The following is a 25,243-nucleotide window of genomic DNA, read 5'->3' on the forward strand; positions in this document are numbered from 1 at the left end:
GAGTGATATCTTTATGTTTTAAAAGAATTGGCAGTGTCTGAAGAGGGTATAGAAGCCTGGCTACACTGAACATTTTAATCAGTTGCACTCTTCCTGATAATGATAAAATCAATTTTTCCCATCCCTGAATTTCATTTAAGATTTGTTGAATCAGAGGAGTATAATTCAAGTTGTACAACTGATCAATTTGTCTTGGAAGCTTGATTCCCAAATAAGTAATAAATGGCCGAGTATAGCTTATGCCGTGGCTCATAAGTTGAGGGTGATGTTTATTAGCCTCTTTATTGGAGAAAAATAGGAGGTCACTTTTATGTGGATTTATCGCAAACCCTGAGCAAGAGCCAAAACTTGCGATATGCTGCATAGTTTTTTGAATATCTCTCTCTGGGTTTGACATACATAGCAAGACGTCATCTGCAAATAGCATAGCAGATAACACCGTTTTTCCTACTGAGATTCCTTCAAAGACATTATGCTGGGTAAGGGAGCGCGACAGAGGCTCAAGTGCTAAGTTGAACAATAATGGTGATAAAGGGCACCCCTGTCGCACTCCCCTCCCCAAAGCAACAGAAGGACCCAAAACCCCCGGGATAGCAATACGCGCCTGAGGATTCACATGCATGAGGCCTATATATGATACAAAATTTCCTCCAAATCCAAACTTTCCCAGGGCTTGCATCAACCAAGACCATTTTATGCTGTCGAAGGCCTTCTCGGCATCAAGAGCCAAGAAGGCCTCCGACATCCCTGCTTCTGGATTCAACCTATGATTTTCTAAAAGGAACAGTGCCTTTCTAATATTTGCAACTGCACTGCGTTGTTTCACAAATCCAACCTGCGAGTTGCTAATTAAAGTTGGTAGAAAGAAGGACAACCTATCTGCTAGTATCTTTGAGATTATCTTGAAGTCCAGGTTCAATAAAGAGATGGGTCTAAAAGACGCTGGGTCTAATAAATCTTTTCCTGGTTTAGGAAGAAGTTTAATAAATGCTTCATTGGCAGTGGGGAGAAATTTATGTTGTTTATACATAAAGTTGATAAGGTTTCTCCCAATTCAGGTTTCAGAATCTTATAGAACTCTGGGGAAAGACCGTCAGGACCAGGGGCCTTTCCCAAAGTTAGATTTTTAATAACACTATTTATCTCTCCCACTGTAATATCTGCATTCAATACCGTTTGATCCTCTTCTGAAACTAAAGGAAGTTTGAGCTTTTCCAAAAATTTTTGTTGGTCATCAATAGAGCGTGGGCGAGAGGAGTAGAGATTTTTATAAAAATCATAAAAAATGTCAGCTATATCTCTTGGATTACCAACTACTTTACCTTTGTTATTCCTCAACTGGTGAATTATAGGAGGGGAAAACCTTACCCTTGTCATGTTTGCCAACAATTTTCCAGATTTATTTCCCCATCTAAAAAACCTTGCAGAGCCCGAGGATCGGTAAATCGAGTCATAACGTTCCAGATATATATCACAATTCTTTTTATCCCCAATCCAGTTCTCTCTATTAATATCAGACGGTTCTTTAATGTATAATAAGTATGACTGTCTTGCCTTTACACTGGATGTCAAATAGTGTTCCAGGGTCTTTTTCCTGTATGCTGCAGAATAAGCAATAATTTGCCCTCTCAACACTGCCTTTGCAGCTTCCCAAAATAGGATTGGCTGTGAAATGTGTTGCCTATTATTAGAGGTATAATCCCTCCACCATAAGATTAAATCATTAGTAAACTGTTCATCTTTGTACAGAAAAGTGGGGAAACGCCATGGACCTGGGTCTCTCTTTGGTTTTAAATGTAGCTTAGCCACTACAGGTGTGTGGTCAGATATGACCATTGCTTTGATGTCTAATTGTTGAAGCGACGTAATTAAGTTTTGTGATAGTAGAACGAGATCAATACGAGAATGCGAGGAGTGAACATGAGAAAAATGAGTAAAGTCCCTTTCCAGGGGATGTAGATGGCGCCAGCCGTCTATTAGAGCTGTGGTGGTCAAAAATAAAGCTAGAGAGTTATCCTGAGGATTGGGTCTGGGAGATTTTAGACTAAGAGTTTGTCTATCCTCTGCAGGGGAGGGGACTGCATTAAAGTCCCCCAAAACTACGCATTTGACATGGCTAGCCATTGATGTTACATCTAAGGTCAATTTTCTAAAGAAGCTTCCATTATTGCTGTTCGGTGCATAGATCCCCCAGAGCACTATTGTAGTTATTCCCTCTTTTAGTTCAATTCTGACCCATCTACTCTCCTTTTTGTCTGCCTCTATTGATATAATCTGTCCTCCAAATGATTTTCCAATCAGTACTATAACACCCGCCCTCCTTCCCTGTGCAGGGGCTCCTATTACTCGTTGTACCCACATTTTGGACATCATAGGGAATTCGTGCGATCTAAGATGTGTCTCCTGCAGTACGGCAATGTCTACCTTTAATTTACCTAGATGTCTTAGGATCTGGGACCTTTTCTGCGGAGTTCGTAGACCTTTAATATTTCAAGTAGTGATTATCAGTGATAACAAATTTGTTTAGAATAATTTACATTTAGATTATAGCATAATGTAGGTGGCCCACCCACTGTCCCAGCTGCAACAGGTGAACCTCTATTTACTTTCGGAGATGAGAGATCAGTTTTAATTTCACCTTGTGGGGCGGAGGGGGGAGAGCGAACACCCCTATAACTAAATAACCTCAACAAATATCTAACCATTAACGAAAAAAGAAAAAGAAAAGGAAAAAGCAACTGAAATAAAAAATATAAAGAACACCACATATTTTGCTTTCTGAGTACACGGACCCTTTCCAGTATCTTTCTAGGATCCAAAATTCCTGTTTTATTACTACCCCTGAGGTATTTTAGAGGATCATATCCCCTTATCCCCCATGCTGCCCTTTTTTCTTTTATTCCTCGTTCTACCCCTGTACTACTTCCTGACTTTTACTTGAGTTTTATTCCTGACTTTTACTTGAGTTTTATTCCTTCTCTGTGTGTAGAATGGCACTGCTACATAACAATGCAACTGCATTTGACATACTAAAAGGGCCAAGGTGTGCCATATCAGGGAAAATAAAAAATCAAAAATCGGCAGGTTTAGTAATAGGAGCCAACCACGCTTCAAAAAGTTTTGCGTGGTGCCCCTAAAAGCATGGTAAGCTGAGAGTATTTGCTCGCTCACTTAAAAAATCATACATTCTAGGCTTAACAGGATTTCAAGTATGCAATTTGTGAATTATTATCATCTACCTTTTAACTATGGTAAAAGAGAAACTCAGAACAAACGCAGAGACCTTGAAAAGGAATACCAAACTCAAATAAAAAAAAAAAAAAAAAAATAATATATGATTCACATAGTTAAGAGTCTGCCCCCAGAAATAAAACAATAAGACCTTATTTACTCTGGAGAGCTGATATCAGCTAATCGTCCCATGTTGAAGAACCTTGACTCTGGGACCAGTCCTTTGGCTTTTCTGGTGATGGCGTGGGTGATTTATTTTCTAAAGATTTCTGGCTTCCGTGAGAAGATTCCATTAGTGCGTGCCTTGGCGACTGGGGAGCGTCCAGGTATCTTTGGGCCTCAGATGGTGATGTAAACGACATCGGTTTCCCCTCAAAGTACACAACCAAAGTGGCCGGGTAATTCAAAGCAAATCTTATTTTACGACGTATTAGAACTTGGCATACTGGATTAAAGGTTTTACGCACTCTGTTAACCTCTGCGGAGTAATCAGCGAAGAGTAATAGCCTTTTATTATCCACCACTAAGTCCTTTTGTTTTCTGTAGGCCTGCATGAGAATAACCTTTTCTGAGTAATCCAGATAACGTGCAATCGTAGGGCGAGGGGATTTTCTTTCTGCACGTAGCAGACCTATACGGTGCGCCCTTTCCACTTTAAACACAGCGTCTAGGCCCAGAGCCCTTGGGATCTCAGTTGAGCATAAGTAAGCCAAGTCCCCTGGTTTAACCGATTCCGGGATTCCGACTATTCTGAGATTGTTCCGGCGGGACCGGTTTTCTAAGTCATCAAGTTTGTCAAATATAATTACTTGCCTTGCGTTTGTGTGATGAGCCAGTTTTGATGTTTCCTCCACCTTATCTTCTAAAGAGCTAATCCTGTTTTCGGCCTGCTGTATGCGTAATGCCTGGGAGGAAACCTCGTCATGGATATTTCTGAGCTGCCGCTCGATCACCTCCGTGATAGTAGTTGTTAATTCCGGCTTTAGCAGCTTGACCACTTCTTTCGCCATGATGTTGTAGTCTATCACCTGCTGCGAGGTAGTTTGTGTGTCCGGTTCTGCATCGGAGGTCTCTTGTTCCGCCTCAGACGTTGCACCCGCCGCCATCTTGGGCGCGGCTGCCTTCGACCCTGTTCGGGGAGGCTTAGGGGCTACCTTGTCTCGTGATGCTCGGAGGACGTATCGGTCCATGGTCTGGATCTCCTGTGGTTCTGCCATGGAGTAACCAATGCTCAGGTCTCCGATTAAACTGTTGGGGGCAGGTTTTCAGAGCGAGCGAGACGGAGCTCTCAGCTTAAGCTTCCATCTCCCACGGCGCCGGAACCGGAAGTCATGTATTGTCTTTTTAAAAATGCAGATGGCCTGGCTGTCCTGCTGATCCTCTGCTTCTAGTACATTTAGCCATAGACCCCGAAGAAGCATGCAGATCAGGTACACTGACTGGATTAACTGCAGGCTTGTTTCAAGTGAGCGATTCAGATACTACTGCAACCAAAAGATCACCAGGACTTCCAGGCAACTGGTATTATTAGAAAGGAAATAACTATGATAGCCTCCATAGCGCTCTCACTTCAGATTCCCTTTAAATCCAGGTCAAACGTCAGGAGCCAGTGCATCGGTGCTTAGTGTGGGACGATTTACAAATGAATGGAAAAGAGAGGGAGGCTACGAAGGACACAGTCCCCATCAGATTGGAATTGTGGCATTGAGACAAGTATGTAAACAATTTACTCAAGCATTTCCACCTCGGATATCCTTTAAAACCATGTTATAAAGGTGAAAAGTGATACGGATACATACACAATGCTTACCACATCACTTTAGCTAGATATCTAGTCATATACAAAACACGCACAAACCCCTGCAGGTTAAGGCTGCTTTCACAGTGGGACGTTAAAGGCGCACGTTAGTGCAGCCTGTAACGCTCCCCCAACGCACAGCAATGTAACACAAGTGGGCTGTTCACAGTGCCCACGTTGCGTTACATGTAACGCTGCACATTGTAGTGAAAGTGCAGCATGCTGTGCGTTCTACGTTAGACGGTTTGCACATGCTCAGTGGGGGGCGGAGAGGAGGCGGGGAGATGCCGCTACAGGAGCTGCGCACATGGCTACTTAATATGCACTGCACTGGCGGCCGCTGATTGGCCGGCGGGACCACGTGATGCGGAGTGTCTCGCTCCGCATCACATGGTCCCGCCGGCCAATCAGCGCCACTCTGGGAGACCTTATGCGGATAGAGCCGCCTAACGCGGCTCACTCTAACGTCCTCTCCCGCACCACCATGCGTTGCGTTAGGGGCACGTTATGCGACCATAACGTCCCCTAAAACGCAACGTCTTAGTGTGTAAGTAGCCTAAAGCTACTGCTTAAACTTGCCTTAAAGGGCATCTGAAGTGAAAGGTATAGGGAGGCTGCCATATGCATTTCCTTTTAAGCAATACCAGTTACCTGACAGCCCCCTACTGGTCTATTTGGCTGCAGTAGTGTCTGAATCACACCAGAAACAAGTATGCAGCAAATCTTGTTAGATTTTACACACAAAAAAAAAAAAGTCAGTAACATCTGATCTGATGCATGCCTGTTCAGGGTCTATGGCTAAAAGTATTATAGGAAAAGGTTCAGCAACACAGCCAGGAAACTGGTATTGTTTAAAGGGAGGATCCACAGAGTTGGTTAAAAAAATAAAAATACTAATCCAGTTACCGGGGGCTTCCTCCCACCCGTGGCAGGCAGGACGTGCCCTCGACGCTGCTCCAGAGGCTCCTGGTCTTCCCCGGTGGCTCACCCGACCTGGCCAGGTCGGCTTCCAGGTAGGGCTCGTGTGCTTCAACGTGCGTCTCACGTGGTCGCGCTAACTTCATCTGCCACCGGAGAAGACCGGGAGCGGCGTCGAGGGTACGTTCTGCCTGCCACGGGCTGGAGGAAGCCCCAGGTAAGTGGATTAGTATTTTTTTTTTTTTTTTTTTTTTTAAACTAACTCCGTGAACCCTCCCTTTAAAGATAAATAAACATGGCAGCCTCTATATAAGTCTTACTTCAGTTATCCTTTAATCCCACAGACCTGTCTATAGAGAATAAAATGCCAAGGCTCATATGCGATTCACTTTTTCTCCTGAGTTTTCCCCTAGGACTAGGTGATATTTTCACACCTTGCCATAAAATGCGTTTTAAAACCACCAGCAAGTTAGAAAATACTCAAAATAATTTTAATAGTATTTTTCCCCTACTTACTGTACTTTATTTATAAAATGCTGAAGTTAATTTAAAGAGAAATTGAAAAGTATCTCCTAGGACTTAACTCCAGAGAAAAAAAAAAGTGAATTGCATATGGGCCCAAATGTTTAGAGATATCAGATCCACAGCAGCAAGTCAGCCACAGTCACCGACCACAATAAATCCCTATCAGGGTACAAGACAGCCCTTTATGACACCACTAATGAAAATAATCATACAGCCGAAAGCACAGAAAGTGAGATTGATCTGGCCAGAGTGGAGTAGGGGAAAACTCGATAGCTCTAATAAGTATCCTCTGGTTGGAGGAGTTGAATGGTACATAGTGGGACAGGTCATACAAAATATTTAAAGAGAACCCAAGGCAGAATTTTTAAGTCTTAAAAGGAACCTTAAATGAACGGGGGGGTAAAGAGTTTTACTTACCTGGGGCTATTACCAGCCCCCTGCAGCAGTCCTGTGCCCTCGGAGCCGCTCTGGAATCCTCCGGTCCCCCGCTGTCACTTAGTTTCGTTTTTGACGACTCACCAGTCGCCGGCCGCCATGCGTATTATTGGACGCATTCCCTAATGCAATTAGCGCTGTTGCGGACCGCAACGCGTACAAAAATACGTGTTGCCGCATATCTACGAGTACGGAATGCGGCAACGCGTATTTTTGTACACGTTGCGATCCGCAACAGCGCTAATTGCAGTAGGGAACGCATCCAATAATACGCATAGCGGCCGGCCGACTGGTGAGTTGTCAAAAACGAAACTAAGTGACAGTGGGGGATCGGAGGATTCCAGAGCAGCTCCGAGGGCACAGGACTGCTGCAGGGGGCTGGCAATAGCCCCAGGTAAGTGAAACTCTTTACCCCCCGTTCAGTTAAGGTTCCCTTTAATGACACATAGGCATGTTCTGTGCACAATGACAGGCCTCTGTGTCCTATTGCCGCTGCTAGTTCCCCATGCCTCTGCTATTCCCCCTGAAAATGGCACTAGGCTACCGACAATCTGCTTGTCGCTAACCGTCTGTTTACCTGAGGCTTGTCAATAATCGTCTTTGGAATTGCCTCCTCCATTACAGGCATCCCTCAACCACTAGCTTACTCCAATAGGAAGCCAAGCTGCGACCCAGGAAGTACTCCTGGGTCCCAGCAAGCCCCTCCATGGCTTTTGTGGATTTGTAACTTGAAGCTGAGTTATCTTTTATTGGCCTCATGTATTAAAATAATCCCCGACTGAAATGTAACTAAAAACAAAATGAACAGATTAGCCAGGGAGCCAAGAAGCTAACTACAGAAATAAACTTCTATCTGCAACCTGGATTGTTCAAAGCAAACTGTACTGCACCAAGCAAAGAGAAACAGTTAACCTCCCTGGCGGTATGATTATTTCCGGATTTTAGGGTTTGATAGCAGTGCATTTTTTTTTTATTTTATTTTTTTTTTATTTATTTTTTTACACGTTAAGACCCTAAAAATCATACCAATAGATAGATCTGTGGCAGCCCTGGACATTACTCACCGCCCCTGGATCCAGTTCGGGGTTACCGCTCTGAGCTGTGAACTTCCATCCCGAGCCTGACTCAGGAATACCGCAAGGGAAGTTAAAGGACAACTGAACTGAGCGGGATATGGAGGCTGCCATATTTAAGCAATACCAGTTATCTGGCTATCTTGCTGATCCTCTGCCTCAACTCAAATACTTTGAGCAATAGACCCTGAACAAGCATATGCAGATTAGGCTTTTCTGACATTATTGTCAGATCTGACAATAGTCTAGCTCAGTGATCTGCAAACTTGGCTCTCCAGCTGTTAAGGAACTACAAGTCCAACAATGCATTTGCCTTTATGAATCATGACTGTGGCTGTCAGACTCCTGCAATGCATTGTGGGACTTGTAGTTCCTTAATAGCTGGAGAGCCAAATTTGCAGATCACTGGTCTAGCTGCATGCTGGTTTCTGGTGTTATTCAGACATTACTGCAGCTAAATAGATCAGCAGGGCTGCCAGGCAACTGGCATTGTTTAAAAGGAAAGACATATGACAGCCTCCATATTCTTCTTACTTCAGTTGTCCTTTAAATACCAGCTTTCTTCTTTACCTCAACTGACATGTGATATGATGAGATAACCATGGGTACTTCTAGTACCAATCCTAGTAAGAACTTGCAATGAAAAAAATAAAAACTACATATACAATTAACTTTCTCATACATTTATTTTTAATTCAGGTTTGCTTTCCACCATTCTATTTTTATAGTGTGTAGCTTACTTGGGAAAACCTTTTTCTGCAAGTATTTATGCTTTGCTCTTTTTAAAGGACACCTGACCCATGGCAAAACAATCTAAGGTAAGCACAGAGTACAATTAATTGCAGGGTCCACATACCTTTATATGTTTGTTGCAGCCCTTGTTCCCCCCTCCCCCCCAGACCCTGTAATCACAGAAAATATTTTGAGTTTTGGGTAAAGTAAAATTTGCAGACAGGAAGAGACAGGCTTGCAGCGTCCTCCTCTCCCATTCCATTGTCTTCTCTGCCGCTTTCAAAATTTCCATGTAGTGATTTCAAAGACTGGGGAGGAGGGGGTAGACTCTATATCCCTATTACTTCAGGTGTCTATTATAAATAGAAAATCAGTGGTTGCCAAAATGCAGTTGTGTTCACCCCCCACCCCATCATACATGTACCCCTTAATTTCATACCTGTGTGAGTTCTGCGATGTACTGTCAAGAAGTGCTTGTATTTGAATACTTTTCCACAGTCCTTGCAGTGAAATTCAGATCCAGATGGTTTTCGTTTTTTTATAACAGACTTTCCTTCTTCATCTTCATCGTATTCCTCAGTTAGTCTGTAGTCTTGGAGCTTAACAGACCTCTGGGATCTGCGTTTACTGTGCCTCTTGAAAAAGCCTTGGCCTTCCACAGGCCGGGGGTTTAAGTCACAGGTTACCTCTGCAGCATAATCAGTAACAAGTTCTTGCTCATTTAATACAGGTGCAATAAGAATATTTTCATCACTGTTTTCTGTAATAGCAACATGCTCTGTTTCTGCTTTTAGTTGTAATCCAAGATTGATGTCATCATGTGTTTTATCTTCGGCTTGCTGTTTCTTTGGCCTTCCTCGTTTACGTTTGGGTATGCCCTCATCTGTTTCATCTTTCATGGCATTGCTGGACTGAAAAGACTGGAGTTTGTCACCTGCCTGGTGATCACTATAAGCTTTCACCAAACTATCTATTTTCAGTACATGGGCAGAAGCCACCACCTGCTGTAGGCTTTTATCACTTGCACTCACATTTCCAGTATAGATAAACTGAAGCAGCTTTTCAAAGATCTCAGCAATTACCCCTTCCATGACATAAACTGACTGGCCTACATCCCCCTCATCAGCAAACATAATGGAGAAATATTCACTACTAGCTGCCAATATAGCCTTGTGGGCACGAAATTGTACACCCTCAACGATCACTGTAATATCACATAAGAAGTTCTTTTTTCTCTGTTCTTCTAAGCAGGAGAAAATGCCATCCATGTGAGCTCTAGAGTGGATTTGAATATGTACATCTGGTTCAGCCTCTAGCAGAGTTGCTTCTACTTCTTCCATAGTTCCCAGTGAAAATCTAAACAAAAAATAAAAACTAAAATGAACAATTACCTTTAGGCCAGGGATGGGCAAACTTGGCCCTCCAGCTGTTAAGGAACTACAAGTCCCACAATGCATTGCAGGAGTCTGACAGCCACAGTCATGACTCAAAGGCAAATGCATTGTGGGACCTCTAGTTCCGTAACAGCTGGAGGGCCGAGTTTGCCCATGCCTGCTTTAGGCCCTACACCATTACACTCAATTCAAGGCTGTTTTTAAAACACGTGCAACTTGTAATGGCATGGGCTCTCATAAAAAGTCCATCTTGCCAATCCCATGTAAGTGATGTAGCATTACTGTAATTCATCTTTGTTTCTCTCCTATTCATTATTACTGAACAGGATCAGCAAGAGCTCTAAAAAGACCAAGGCATTACAAATTATTCTTTAAGGGCCCGTTTCCACTTGTGACGCACGGTGTCACTTCCTGGTCTGCAGGTACGCAGACGTATTCCATCAGCCGTGCCATGCGCGGCTATGGGATTCACAGCCTCCCGCACCATTTCGGATGAAAATCTCAGCCGAATCGCTAGCGCAAGCGATTCGGCCAACAGTCCCATTACACCCTATGGCAGAGTTTCCACGCGCGATTTGCCTGCGGGGAAACTCTGCGGATTCGGCATGGAAATCGCACCAGTGAAAAAAGGCCCTCAGTCAACAAAATGTGCTTGCATGAACCCACTGGCTCCAGCCTGCTGATCACCTGACATTAACTGCTAAACAGTAACCAGAACAACTGCCATCTACTTGTTTACTATTAAGACTTTATTTTTTTTCTACCTACAAATTTCAGTCAACGAAAGCATACAAGAACTGACGCTAGTCTACTTTAGGGGACCCACCGCAAATCCCCATCAAGGGCGTAACAATAGACCCTGCAAGGGATGCAGCCGCAAGGGGGCCCAGAAGCCATAGGGGGCACCGTCCTGAGAGACAGACAACTAAGGGCATGAATAAAAAATTCTCTGCTCTCTGCACAGTAGTTCTAATTACTGCATCTGCTGAGTCACTGATAAGGAATCGTACAAAGTTTTGCAGCCAAAGATTTGTAGACAGTCCCTATTCAGTGGGCAGCAGGCTCTTCTGTCCAGCGCCCTGCCCCCAGCTTGGCGGGTGGGGGCCTCATCCAAAGTTTTGCATGGGGGCCCAGTGATTTCTAGTTACGCCCCTGTTCCCCATAGACACTTTCAGCTGGGCTGCAAAACGGAACAAATGTCTTCAGTTTGCTTGTTTAAACACCCACAAGCCTTTTTATCCACGGGTAGCTAAGCATGTTCTGTAATGAATTTTGCGGGTTTCGGTAAAAGAAAAGTTTGAACTGATTGTATAGGGGCCGCGGAACGGCCGCAATTTAGGGTCCGTCGGCCATCTTGGTTCTGCTCTGCAGGTCGTTTCTTCCTCCTCATTGGAGGGATTGTTGGGCGGGGGCGTGCCAGCTTCTGTCGGCAGCTAACAAACCCTCCAATGAGGAGGAAGAAAAGTCCTGCACAGCACAATGAAGATGGGCGACGGAACCGAGATTTAGGCCATTCGGTGGCTCCTACACGGCCAATTTCAACTTTTTGTTACCGAAAACCTCCAAATTCGTTAGAGGACATGCTTACTTATCCATGGGTATATGGCTTGTGGGGGTTTCAACAAGCAAACGGAAGACATTTGTTCCGTTTTGCAGCCCAGCTGAAAGGGTCTATGGGGATTTGTGGTGGGTCCCCTAAAGTAGACTAGCGCCCAAGAACTTAGTGCCTGCAACCAATGAAGCTATGTCCTAACATGAATGCTTTACTGGATAAATTACAGCAATGACTATGAAAATTAAGCACATATTAACCATGACAGCCCTAGCAATAAAATAAAAAAATCAGTAACAATCAACTGCTACCTACCACTATCTGTATACCTACTGTGACCATTAAAGGTTTGCATTTAAGAGATGAGCTCAGTCTTGTCGGCAACAAGCAACATCTAAACCAGCTCAGTGGAAACTGTTTAAAGAGCACAGAGAAACACGAAAGCAAGTGTTTAAAAATAATACAGACAGCTTGCAAACTCTTGCTCTAATGACAGATGATTGACATTACCAAACAGCAACTCACTAGTCTCATCAAAGCAGTCTGCGTCACTGATACCCAGGGTTAACGGACAGCAAGACATGCCCTTCATGTATTCGGCGTACTACCCCCGAGACTCGCCTCTGCTGCACCCCCACTCACCTGCTACCGCACACACGTTACCTTCCTGCTACACCGCTGATGACGTCAGGATTATGTGACCGCGCATAGCTATGACATTTCATCGTCACGTGGCACGACCTCGCCAAAAGAGACGTAAGAAAGCGTATGGCTGTCTGATCTGATGTGTTGCTTAGCGACTGCCGATCCGCCTTATTACGCGGACAACGCTGGAAGTTGCCGAGCAAATGCAGTAACTAGCAACCTGTAGACAACAAGGCTCACCAGTGTTTATTATGATATATATCTTGTATCCTGCACCTTGAGTAGTCAAAATTGGTGAAAGAAACTACTAGTAAAATTCTGGGATATGGGAGGAAATATGCAAAGAAACGTAGCAGCATATGGATGGATAGCGTGCTACTGGTCAGGGATCAAACCTGCACCACAAGGCAAGCCACATAAACACCACACTACAAAAATGTGCTCTTTTGGGCACAGGTGCAATATCATAGCGACAGTACCTGTTTAGGAGCCCTATCCCTCTGTCCATCTTTCCTCATTTGTCCCTCTTTCAGGACATTGGCCTCATTTCACTAAAGCTGGCCACTAACTGTCCAATTTCTAGCGAAAAATCGTTAGAGCGATCAGAAATTCTGATCGGATTGGTTGTAAATAATCTCCATTGATGGACACAATCGATTATGAACGAGTGAAAAAAATGTCGCCCGAATGAATTTTCGTCGAACGAAAATTTGGATTTTCTTGGTGGTCGTGATAGATAGGAAGCAATGATTGGTTAGTTGATGGTGTAGTAAACGATTTTTCGTCCGATCAGAATTTCTGATCGCTCGAACGATTTTTCGCTAGAAATTGGACCGTTAGTGGCCAGCTTTAAGCTTTATCAAACACTTGTTTTTACCTCATGGGTAAAATCTAATTTTGAATTCACTAAGGTGTTATAGATTTATTGAACGTTTTATCGTTAAAACATTTGATAAATATAACACCTTAGTGAATTAAAAATTAGATTTTTTTCCCATGAGGTAAATGATCAAACGTTTGATAAAGTGTTTGATAAAGCTTAGTGAATTGAGGACTTTGTACCTCTTTCCATGTAGATATAGTTCTCTACTAAAAAATGTGTTTGACTAAACTTTATTCCCATCATTTAAATTAATATATTACTAATTTTAAAATGTTAATATGAAGAAAAATGATAGTTCAAATATAAAGAAAAGATTTTTGAGATTGGGATACTCAACTATTCAGACTCAGCAGCATCATTTAATTCTAGGCGCAACACTAATTCTAACTATATATGAAGAAAAATGAACCAGGATAAAAAGGACCAGTGTGGTTTGAATGATAAAACAACACGTTTCTTATGAAATCTTTATGGTTTGCGTGACTAGGGGTGTGGCAGGGGCATGGCTTAAGTGTCCCTCTTTCTCATCTCAAAAAGTTGGAAGGTATGCAATATTTGACTTAAAGTGGACCTGAACTCTCGCACAGGACAAAAGGAAAACAGAGAAATGCACCCTGTATGTATTTAGAGAGTTTAGCCTGTTTAATTCCCCCTCATTTGTGTCTAATCACAAGTTGTAATTTGATCTCCCACCTGTGTCACATGACTGCCATGACAGAGATGGCAGATAAGCTCATTTTAAAGCACGGGAGGTTAACAATATGTCTACTTCCATGAATCAGGAAGTAGAAACAGTGCAGATTTATTTTGAGGATTTGTATCAGCTGTAGCAAAGAAATGTTTTTTGTTTAAAGCGGTTTAAAACCCTGGCATAATATTGAATAAAAACATGTTTTCCTACTTTTTATATGTCATACGGTTATCATATTTGCATTTGTGCATAAGTATTTTTATTCATTTAGAAGTTATAGGTTCCCAAAAGTACAGTTTTTTTCTTTGTGAGCTGACTGTGCATTTTATTAACCACCCTGGCGTTTTATTTAAATTGCCAGGGTGGCGGCGGCAGGTTTTTTTTTTCATAAAGTTGGCAGCATAAAAGCCCACTAGAGGGCGCACATGGTGCGCCCTTCTGATCGCTTTCGGCGATCACAAGTAACTAGAAATCCCGCGGAGAGCGGGATTTCTTGTTGGGCTTACCCCGTCGCCATGGCGACAATTGGGATGACGTCAGCCGACGTCCTGACGTCAGACGCCTCCGATCCAGCCCTTTACGCTTGCCAAAAGTGATTGGTCCAGGCAGCGAAGGGCTCGGACGGGGGGGACCTGTTCCGCCGCTGCACGCAGCGGATCGCCGCTGAACGGCGGCGATCAAAGACCACACGCAGCTAGCTAGCAAAGTGCTAGCTGCGTGTGGCGCAGTTTATTTTATGCAAATCGGCCCAGCAGGGCCAGAGATATCAGCCTCGGCGGCAATGGACGAGATGAGCTCGTCCATACCGCCAGGAAGGTTAATAACTGGTTTTATTCATTCATTCATTCAGGCAGACCTGCTTTGACTCTCTGTCTGTGTTGAGCAGCTTCTCCACAGTCAGAGAATGTGTCACATTCCTAACTTGATACATTTAAGTAAACACAAGATAACATTATCTAAAGTTCGGATGGTCTGCATTTCACTGCACTGAACTTTCAAGCTCTGTGTGTAACCCTTCCAATGCTGGTCTAGTAAAAAAAAATGCTGGTTGCATATAATATGCTGTAAGTTTTAGAGCAAAGATGAAATGCAGGGTTATATTCCGCTTTAGGGTTATTATGCTGATGTGTATCTTTCAGAGCAGAGAGTTCTGAATTCAGATCTGCTAGAATTGTACCTTTATATAAAGTGGAAGAGATCAGCAAGAATTTTAACTTTTGAAGTCTTCTCCACAGGAAGAGATATTCAGCCATATGTCTGTAATGCATTCACCATATTTCATAATCCAATACATCATTACATAAATCATTCACAAGAAGCTACAGATGACAATTAAACCCTGCTACTAGTTGAGCTTTCAGAGCCACATCAAAGGGGTCCTTCCCAAGTACCAGTACCAGTTGCCCCAGCACCAAGGGCATACATGTAAAAATGGCGCCTGTGTGTACACACTAGATGATGTGGGCATGTTTGCACACCTGTGCATCCGCCAATGGGTTGGCGATCTTTATGGGTGGCCAGCAGGACACTCAGGAGGACCGGAGCTGCAGCAAGGGAAGGGACCAAAATGACTTCTAGGGGCAAGAAGAAGCCCCAGGTAATTAGAGATAGATTAACCTGTTCGCAATGGGAATCTATTAAAGCAAACCTGAACTGAAAATTAAAAGTCAAAATAAACATTCACACGTCATACTTACCTCCTGTGTAGTCTACTCCTCAACCTCTCTCTCCTTTCCCGCGTCCTGTTTATTCACTGTGATCAATGGAATTCTTTGTCCTACATTTTAAAAATGGCAATGGCCATGTAACAACTTCTGGGTCAGCACACTGTTAAACTGTAATTTAACTCTCTTGGGCAGGGGGGGACTGGCCAGGGGGGGGGGGGGAGACTTCATCCCAGGCTGCCTCTCATTTAATGATTTAGGGCTGGCCAATCCACCAACTGCTTCGATCATTATTATCCAATCAGATGAAAATCTGTGCCGCCACAAGCATGCCCAATCAACAATTTGACTTATTTCGGGTAGAAAGTAGTTGAATGTATCCATCTGAGATGCTGGGAAATCTCAGGCCGATGTGGTCGTGAAGTGTAAATGTAACAAACTATGAACGCGATGGAAACCCCGGCCTTTGTTCCTCAAAATGTATTGTGTGCTCGCGGTGCCTGTGCATTTATACTTTACCTGTCATGCTGTCCCTCGAGTATCCTTGCTGTATTTCTGCATTGGCGACCTAAGTGACTACCGCTATACAGGGCCGGATTTGTACTTCTTACCGCCCAAGGCCGACTATTACCAGCCGCCTCAACCGAAACCGTATCCTACCACCTCTCTCCACACACACCAATCCAAAAATTTTTGGGCTGATGGTGTCCACTATTGGGGCTAGTGCTAAAGGTCTCCATGGCAACGTGAAGTGAATCAATCATGTCACACGGGGGAACTGGTCAATCAAGCGATCTACAGGTGATGGGCGTGGTGGGAGCCTTCCACCACACACACATAGTCAAAAGTGGCTCACAATTGGACATTGGGTGGGGTTAGCAACACGTAAAAGTGAGTCCTGTACCCACTGCTGTTTTCAGGGTAACAGTGCTGGCCAATCAATAATTAAGAAATGGGTACTGTGAGAGGCTGCCTTCTGTATTCTGTACTATTTGCTGGTGCTGCCCCTGGTCCTTTCAACCCCCACACCAAGTGCGTGAGACCCGGCCTTCTGCAACTGCCTGCAGCTGCTGCTATGTCATTGGTCAAGGTCTGGCTTTTTGCTAGTCACAAACTGTTCACAAACGTTTGGTTAACGAACTGCAGCTGCCTGTAGCACAGCACAGGCAGATGCCAGCTGGTACTAATAGTGCAGTTATCCTGACCACTTTCATTTGTTTGGACACTTGCAAATAATGCCCTGCAAATAATGCCCACTGTCTGCAGGCCGCCCCTTGTTTATCTGGTGCCCTAGGCCATGGCCTATGCGGCCTTGCCAGAAATCCGGCCATGCCGCTATATAGCACGTGGGGCGCGTGTGAAGTCATTTGGGCTAGGGCTGCCGTGAAACCAGGCCTGTTTGTGTTTTCCCTCCAGGCCAAAAGGTCCCAGTCCTCTCCTGCTCTTGGGCCATAGAGAAACATGGGCATTACCTTTCACATCAGTTTTCCTTTCAGCTGCAACTGATATATAACTTACAGCAACTGATATATTTCAGTTCTGACAAAATCTTGTTAGAACTGGAAGGGATCATTTTAAGAAGAAAATGGTAAGCTTCTGAGAGGAACTGACTACAAGGTAAGTATGAAATATTCATTGTCAGGTACATCATGTGTTTATTTTAAATAATTTTACTCGGTTCATGTTCCCTTTAAAGAGAAACCATGACCAAGGATTGAGCGTCATCCCAATCAGTAGCTGATACCCTCTTACCCATGAGCAATCTTTTTCTTTTCACAAACAGATCATCAGGGGGCTCTGTATGGCTGGTATTGTGTTGAAACCCCTCCCACAGTGTGATGTCAGGACCATGGTGCTGACATCACACTGTGGTAGCATTGTTGCATTGGGAAATAACAGCTGTTTCCAACTGCTAAAAAAGCAAGCAGCAGCTACTTCCACTGACATCACCTGCCAGCAGTAAAAATGTCAACGTATGATAAATGTCAGAATGTAAATCAGGGAGAGGACAGATTTTACAATGGGAAAACACTGACAAAATCATTTATACATAATTATTGTGAAAATTAAGCACTTTTGTTCATTACGATATTTTCACTGGCGTTCCTCTTTAAGTCACACCCTTACTTCTGCAAACTGACGATAAGTGAGCGTGTTCATGACAGGTGCTGGCGGAGCCAAATGTAAAATAATTGACCCCTGTTTTCTCCCCAAACATTATTAGGTAAAGTGACCTTCAAACACATATACATCCACTAAACAACGCCTAATATGGCAGCGTCAGCTCCAGAACCACACGTAATATGGCAGCATTAGCTCCATAACTACACGTTATATGGCAGCGGTACCTTCAGAACCACACCTAATATGGCAGCTTTACCTCCAGAACCACATACAGTATAATATAACAATAACATTTCTATAGTGCTTTTCTCCCATAGGACTCATATGGCAGCGTTATCCTCAAAACCATACCTAATATGGCAGCGTTCACTCCAGAGCCACACATAATATTGCAGCGTTACCTCCAAAACCAAATGTAATAAGGCAGCATTACCACCAGAACCACACATAATATTACAGTGTTACCACCAGAACCACAGGTAATTTGGCAGTGTTAAAGGAAAGGTTCAGGGAGGGTGGAGAAAAAATAAAAATCAATTTCCACTTACCTGGGGCTTCCTCCAGCCCGTGGCAGGCAGGAGGTGCCCTCGCCGCCGCATGCGCAGTACAGCCCGGCAGACGTCCGATGACGTCAGAGCGCCGGCATGGGACGCAGAAGTACCAGGACTTGGAGCGTAGAAGAGCCCGACCTGGCAGCCGGCCTGGCCAGGTCGGGTCGGCCACCGGAGACCACCGGGAGCTTGCGGAGCGGCGGCGAGGGCACCTCCTGCCTGCCACGGGCTGGAGGAAGCCCCAGGTAAGTGGAAATTGATTTTTATTTTTTCTCCACCCTCCCTGAACCTTCCCTTTAAGTCCAACACAGGCAATATTGCAGTTACTCCAAAATCACACATAATATTGCAGCTTTATCCAGAGAGCCACATATAATATAGCAACGTAACCTCCAGAACCACACACAATATTGCAGCGTTACCTCAAGAACCATACCTAATATAACAGTGTTACCTCCAAAACCACTGGCAATACTGAAGCATTACCTCCAGAACCACATGTAATATTGCAGTGTTACCACCAGAACTACAAGAAATTAGTCAGTGTTTCGTCCAAAACCACATGTATTATTGCAGTTACCTCCAAAATCACACATAATAGTGCAGTGTTACAACCAGAACCACGCGAAATATGGCAGTATCACCTCCAAAATTACCCGTAATACGATAGCCTTACCTCCAAAACCACCTGTAATATGACAGCTTTACCTCCAAAACCACCCCTAATATGAAAGTGTTATCTCCAGAACGAACCAGGCATAATAAAGCAGCATTATCTCCAAAACCACACCTAATATGGCAGTGTTTCTTTTCCAGAAATAACTGTAGTATTGCAGCGTTACCTCCAAAATCTCATGTAATATTGCAGCTTTACCACCAGGACCACATATAATATGGCAGCGTTACCTCCAGAATCACATGTAATAATGCAGTGTTATCACAAGAACCACACGTAATATTGCAACGTTACCACCAGAAACCACACGTAATATTGCAGCTTCTAAGGGTACAATGGTTAATTTGCATATATTCAGCAGTGTTGCTCTGGGAGACATCTCAAGCTCACTCCAACCTGAATTATCGCAAATTCTTTCTGTTTTAGGAAAGCAAACTTTTGTTTTTCTTAATGTCTTAGTAAGGGGGCTTTTAGGACCATTGTAGTCCCTTACACACTCCAATGAGTTCTGGGTCACCATGAGCTTGCTGGTTAGTCTGTACCTCTCGGATTTACAAGCCCTACTCCATAGAGCCAAATTAATCCATGCCATGCACTGATGAGCACCAAACAATCCGAAACAGTCTGTATGCATGTTGGATTATTATGGCTCTGTACAAATTAACAAGCTGACACATCATTGCATTCCAGCGGTTCTGGAGGTGTGTTTAGCTTCTAAGGGTACAATGGTTAATTTGCATATATTCAGCAGTGTTGCTCTGGGAGACATCTCAAGCTCACTCCAACCTGAATTATCGCAAATTCTTTCTGTTTTAGGAAAGCAAACTTTTGTTTTTCTTAACATCTTAGTAAGGGGGCTTTTAGGACCATTGTAGTCCCTTACACACTCCAATGAGTTCTGGGTCACCATGAGCTTGCTGGTTAGTCTGTAATATTGCAGTAACCTCCAAAATCACACATAATATTGCAGCGTTACCACTAGAACCATGCATAATATTGCAGCGTTACCTCCAAGATCAACTATAATTTGGCAGCGTTACCTCCAGAATGAAACACACGTAATAAGGCAGTGTTACCTCCAAAGTCACACCTAATGCTGGGCATACACAGAGTTTGTGTTCCTTATCAATTGAGCCACTGATGGCTCGATTGATAATATCCGACGGGTCCGATGACCTGCCGGATAGATTCCCCGCTCGATCCTCGCCGGAGGACAATAGCGGGGAATCCAGCGGCTGATAAGGTGCGCCGGCGGGGACGAGCGGGAATCGATCCGCGTGCACGCGGGGATGCGCCGGCATCGAGCCAGCGGCTCGCTCCGGCGCATAATTGTATCAGTGTATGCCTAGCATAATATGGCAGTGTTCACTCCAGAACCAACTGTAATATTGCAGTTACCTCTAAAGCCATTGTGACTATTGCAGCTTTACCACCAGAACCAGAACTAATATGGCAGCATTATCCACAAAACCACAGGTAATATTGCAGTTTTACCACCAGAACCACACATAATATGGCAACATTACCATTTAACACATTCAAGCAAGTCCTCAAAACCTACCTCTTCAAGATGGCCAACCTACCTTCTACCACACAGTAACCCCCCACTGAATACTTATTCTACAGCCCTACCTATTATGTCCATCTCCCCTCCCCTTAGATTGTAAGCATTTGGCAAGGTCCTCCATTCATTCCCTAGTGTATTCTGCATGATAGTGTGCATCTTTCCTATGACCGCCTTGTACTTGAATTGTTGGCACTTCCTAACCTGCCCAAAATCACATGATCATGTATTTTGTAATGTTTGCCTTGTATAACTTTGTCTTTCCTCTCTTCTCGGGGTAGTTTTCCTGTTGGGAGTGACCGTTTGGCCCAATCTGAGGTCTAGAGCAGAAATCAATTTACTTTGTTCTGTTTAGCTTCCTCTTGACCCTGTCTTCTATCCTGTGCTGTTGAAATACAACCTCAGAACATTTATTTATGTGTTTATTTATGTATTTATATAGTGCCGACATATTATGCAGCACTGTACAGAGTATATTGTATTGTCGCTAACTGTCCCTCAGTGGGGCTCACAATCTTGTCCCTACCATAGTCATATGTCTATGTATGTATTGTGTGGTGCATGCATCAGTCTAGGGCCAATTTTAGGTGGAAGCCAATTAACTTATCTGTATGTTTTGGGATGTGGGAGGAAACTGAGAACATGTCTTTTTTAAAATCATGATGCTGAATAAAATGTGGAGAAACTTGCAAGCTCCATTGGATGAACAGTATTGAGTTAGAGTCTTCTTGGCCACCTTGGGATGGAGGAATTTACTAAATCTAAATTAATATTCAGTAGATAAATTAAGACCCGAGGCATTGTAGAGAATGCATGCAATACAGGGAAACACACAAGATGGCAGCAAGAGCCAAGGAGCAGACAAGAGGAAAAGTAAAGGGCTTATTTTTAAAAATCAAATCATATTTCAGCATGCTGTATATTTTTGCACTTTTATATACACAATAGTACTGCTATTGCAGCCAGTTCATACAGTTGTAAAGGGTTGCTTTGCAGTTAGCCACATGAATAGAAGACTATTTACAGTACCGTAATTTTAATTGTACAGGAGCTGCTAAAGTAGAAAAGTGCATGCCCCTTTTTTGTTAGCTAAATGATCTTCTATAACTCTTGTACACTACTATCCTAGCTGTTTTGTGAATCAAAAGGCAGTCTATTATCCCCAACCCTGGCAAATATAGTACCCACTGTAAAGGTGAAAATAATGTAATAAAAAAGTGTTTAATTTTTACAATAATTATGTATAAATGATTTAGTCAGTGTTTGGTCATTGTAAAATCTTTCCTCTCCCTGATTTACATTCAGACATTTATCACATGGTGACATTTTTACTGCTGGCAGGTGATGTCCCGGGAAGGAGTTGCTGCTTGCTTTTTTGGCAGTTGGAAACAGCTGTTATTTCCCACAATGCAATAAGGCTCCCACAGTGTGATGTCGACCTCAGAGTTGTGAGGCGCTGACATCATACTTCGGGAGGGGTTTCACCACGAAATCAGCCATACAGAGCCCTCTGATGATCCGTTTGTGAAAAGGAAATGGGAAAGGGGGTATCAGCTACTGATTGGGATGAAGTTTAATTCTTAGTTACGGTTTCTCTTTAACGTAAACAAACTTGAAAGCCAAATGTATAATGGTGGCCACTAATGATCCAATCTTTTTCATCCAATCTTACCAAATCTATGTAGTAGAAGGGTAAATTGAGTGAATATACTGAATGGATACTTCAGGCAGTTACCTTATATTACATAGAAATGGTAAGATTGGATGAAATAGATTGGATCATTAGTGGCCACCTTAAGTTAAGAGACCCACAAATAAAAGGAAAATGAATTATAAAAACACAATAGTGGAGTTCTAACTAAGTTCTAACCAAGGACAAAATGATGCAGTCAAATTGTAGTGCTATGGTGGGTGACCTGAGTAAACCCAGGGGTATGTTGTCATGGAGGCACCAGAAAATGATAGGTTACTTTTAGTGCAAAGCACTTGTGAAATGAATCAGCAATACAGAGATATAGGCTGCTGAAGTTATAGGTCATTTTTTAATTGTCCTGTAAAGTCAAGCATGGATCAGCCCCTTGCACTAATTAAGCTTTTGTTTACAATCCTTCCACTCAGTGTTCCTCAAACTCTAGTTATGTTTCACTAGAATGATTTGGGCAGTGACGAAGATCCTCACACTATGGCTCGTTATCACATATCCAATTTGCCAAGCCTTTTTAACTTGTCCCCACTAATGTTTGCACAAAATTAGGGAAAGTAAACCATGGGCCACAGTAGTGATTGCTTTCAGATGGAAGCCGTGAGCACATTGCATGTGCCCCATGTCGTTTCACCGTTACAGCCAAGGATCGTTTCAAGACCATTCTGGTCCCCTTTGTCAAGGCACAGGACAGACGTATGGACTACCTTGACAAAGGGGACCAGATTGGCCTCGAAACAATCGTTGGCTGTAATGGTCAGATGTCTTTTATGTGTGTGATGGAACAATACATTGCACAGTTCCTGAAAATAGCCCGTGTGAGGAACCTTATTTTGACTTTGATTGATATCCTTGCTGCAAGGGTCCAGCACCGGCGCCCACTCCTCCTTGGTGTGTGATCTTCTGGATGGGATTCCATGTCACATAACAACACCACTTATTAGGATGACTACACATCACGTCTTTATAATTGAGCATGATAGAAGACTGCAGCATTTGATAGGCTTACCAGATATGCTGTTTCCCTGCTGCATGAGAAATTCCAGGAGCAGTTTAACAGGAGAAATGCAGGGCCGGGGGAAGGGAAATGAGACACTTGTAGGCAATGTCTTTGATAGGAGGATGTCTTTTCTCTACTCCCTCCTTTCTTTCCCTCCTCAACAGGCACTGCCCTCTCCCCTACACATCATTCTTCTGCTGCTGCTCCCCCCTCAGGACGCAGCAGCTTACTTTGTATAGGTTTGGTGGTCAAAGTGTGGGCAATACTTTTACTGACCCTCACCTTTTACTCCCACGTGCCCTTCATCTATTTTTACATCCACCATGTTACTTTGCCTGTTTCCATAACCATCATCCACTCCTCATCTAACATCCCAACTTGCCTAGTCACTTCTTCTGACCTACACGTACCAAACTATTCCTAACCTATCCTTCCATACCCTTTTGTCACCTATCCAGACACCCACCTATCTCCCATCTCATCTATCCTTCCTCCCAGGTTTGCTGCTCTTAACACTCACTCCTTATCTATTCTTCTACCCCAGTGTCATTGCTCCTGACCTACACCAACTCATCCTTTGTCTATCCCTCCACCCCCATATCGTCTCTCTTGAAATATATCTACCTACCACAACACCCTCCGCTCTCAAGTGGTGGTAAGCTCTTGCAATATGCAGGAAACAAATATTGCTATTCCATTGTCAAGCCACTATCCCAGCACAGTACAACAAACCGTGTGACTTTAACCTCCTGAGTCCTAATCTGAACAGCACGTTTCTAAACCATCTGTCTTGCTCTACCAATCCAATCACATACAGTAAAACCCTGGATTGAGAGTAACTTGGTTTAAGAGCGCTTTGCTATACAATCAAAAATTATTGTGAAATTTTGACTTGATATACAAGCAACATCTTGATATACAAGCAACATCTTGATATACAAGCAAAAAAATTATACGTGTCACGTGCACGTCATCACAACTGACACGATAGTTCTTCTCCCTTTGGTGCTGCAGGATTGCTCCCCCGCCTCCTGCGTGTGCGCTCCAGCGGCTCCACTATAAAGCTAGCATGCTAGCTTTATAGTGGAGCCGCTGGAACGCACACGCTGAGAAGGGAGGAGGCGGGGGAGTGTCCGTACTTCTGGCGTCACGATGCGATGCCAGAAGCGAAGATTACAGGACATACTGCGCATGCGTGGCACAGTATGTCCGGGTCAAGGGTCAGGAGAGTCGGCCAGTACCGGGAGCTGTGGCTGATTAGTGGGACCCGACGGCAGGGAGCGAGGGGAGCGGTGAGTATGTCCTTTTCCTTCCCTACACCATGCAGGTTTTATCTCCCCACAGTCTGTGGGTTGTAGTATCCTTTAAAGCCACATTAAAAAAAAAAAAAAAAAAGTTGGGGTGAGCCAACAGATGGCAATTATTCTGTTAGTTATAGTTCAAGTCTTGTGTACATTTTTATTTTATACTTTTTTACTATAACTTTTTTGGATTGTGGAACAAATCACAAGTTTCCATTATTTCTCACGAGTTTCCATTATTTCTTATGGGGAAATTCACTTTGATATAAGAGTGCTTTGGATTACAAGCACATTTCTGGAACAAATTGTGTTGTGCTCGCAAATAAGGTTCCACTGTATATACAAACAGAAGTGGTATCATGTATATGCCTACCCATGAGTATGTGGATGTATTCTATAAACTACAAAGTTCTCATCTTCTTCTATCAGTCTCCACTTGTGTTTTCTCCTCCTAAGTCAAGACAGAATGCCAAGAACATCCTCTGGCTCCTGTCTGCTCTAGTATATCCAGACAGCAACAGGTTGGTACAGCTTACTCATTGCCACTCCCTTTAGAAATGAGAATGCACAGGACCAAATGAGTTAAGCTTCTGCTGAATTATTATCAGGTGCCACTTTCCTTACTTATTCTGTCTGTTGGCATGCTGCTAGTTAGATGTGTGGAGCACACATCTAACAAAGCAAGAAAATGCCAGCCAACAACACCAACATTCTTGCAATCATTAACTGCCCCCAACCCACAGCCTACAGCAACATGATATGCATATCATGTGTGGGATACAAT

The 25,243-nt window shown here is 43.5% G+C and overlaps 1 protein-coding gene across 8 annotated transcripts in view; it reads right to left on the minus strand.

Moving 5' to 3' along the window:
- The window catches only part of ZBTB24 (zinc finger and BTB domain containing 24), a 51,244-nt gene extending 28,042 nt beyond the window's left edge, over window positions 1-23,202 (minus strand). The window contains exons 1-3 of one of the 8 annotated variants that reach the window (XM_068279450.1): window positions 12,544-12,692; window positions 11,974-12,072; window positions 9,152-10,068 (exon numbers count right to left, since the gene is read on the minus strand). In XM_068279450.1, coding sequence (XP_068135551.1) covers window positions 9,152-10,052 — 901 coding nt within the window. In that variant the 5' untranslated portion in view covers window positions 10,053-10,068; window positions 11,974-12,072; window positions 12,544-12,692. The other 7 variants (XM_068279451.1, XM_068279448.1, XM_068279449.1 and 4 more) reach the window with 7 other exon arrangements.
- Window positions 23,203-25,243: the final 2,041 nt, after the last annotated feature.

The sequence above is a fragment of the Hyperolius riggenbachi genome, chromosome 4 (genome assembly GCF_040937935.1).
Source record: "Hyperolius riggenbachi isolate aHypRig1 chromosome 4, aHypRig1.pri, whole genome shotgun sequence".
NCBI lineage: Eukaryota > Metazoa > Chordata > Amphibia > Anura > Hyperoliidae > Hyperolius > Hyperolius riggenbachi.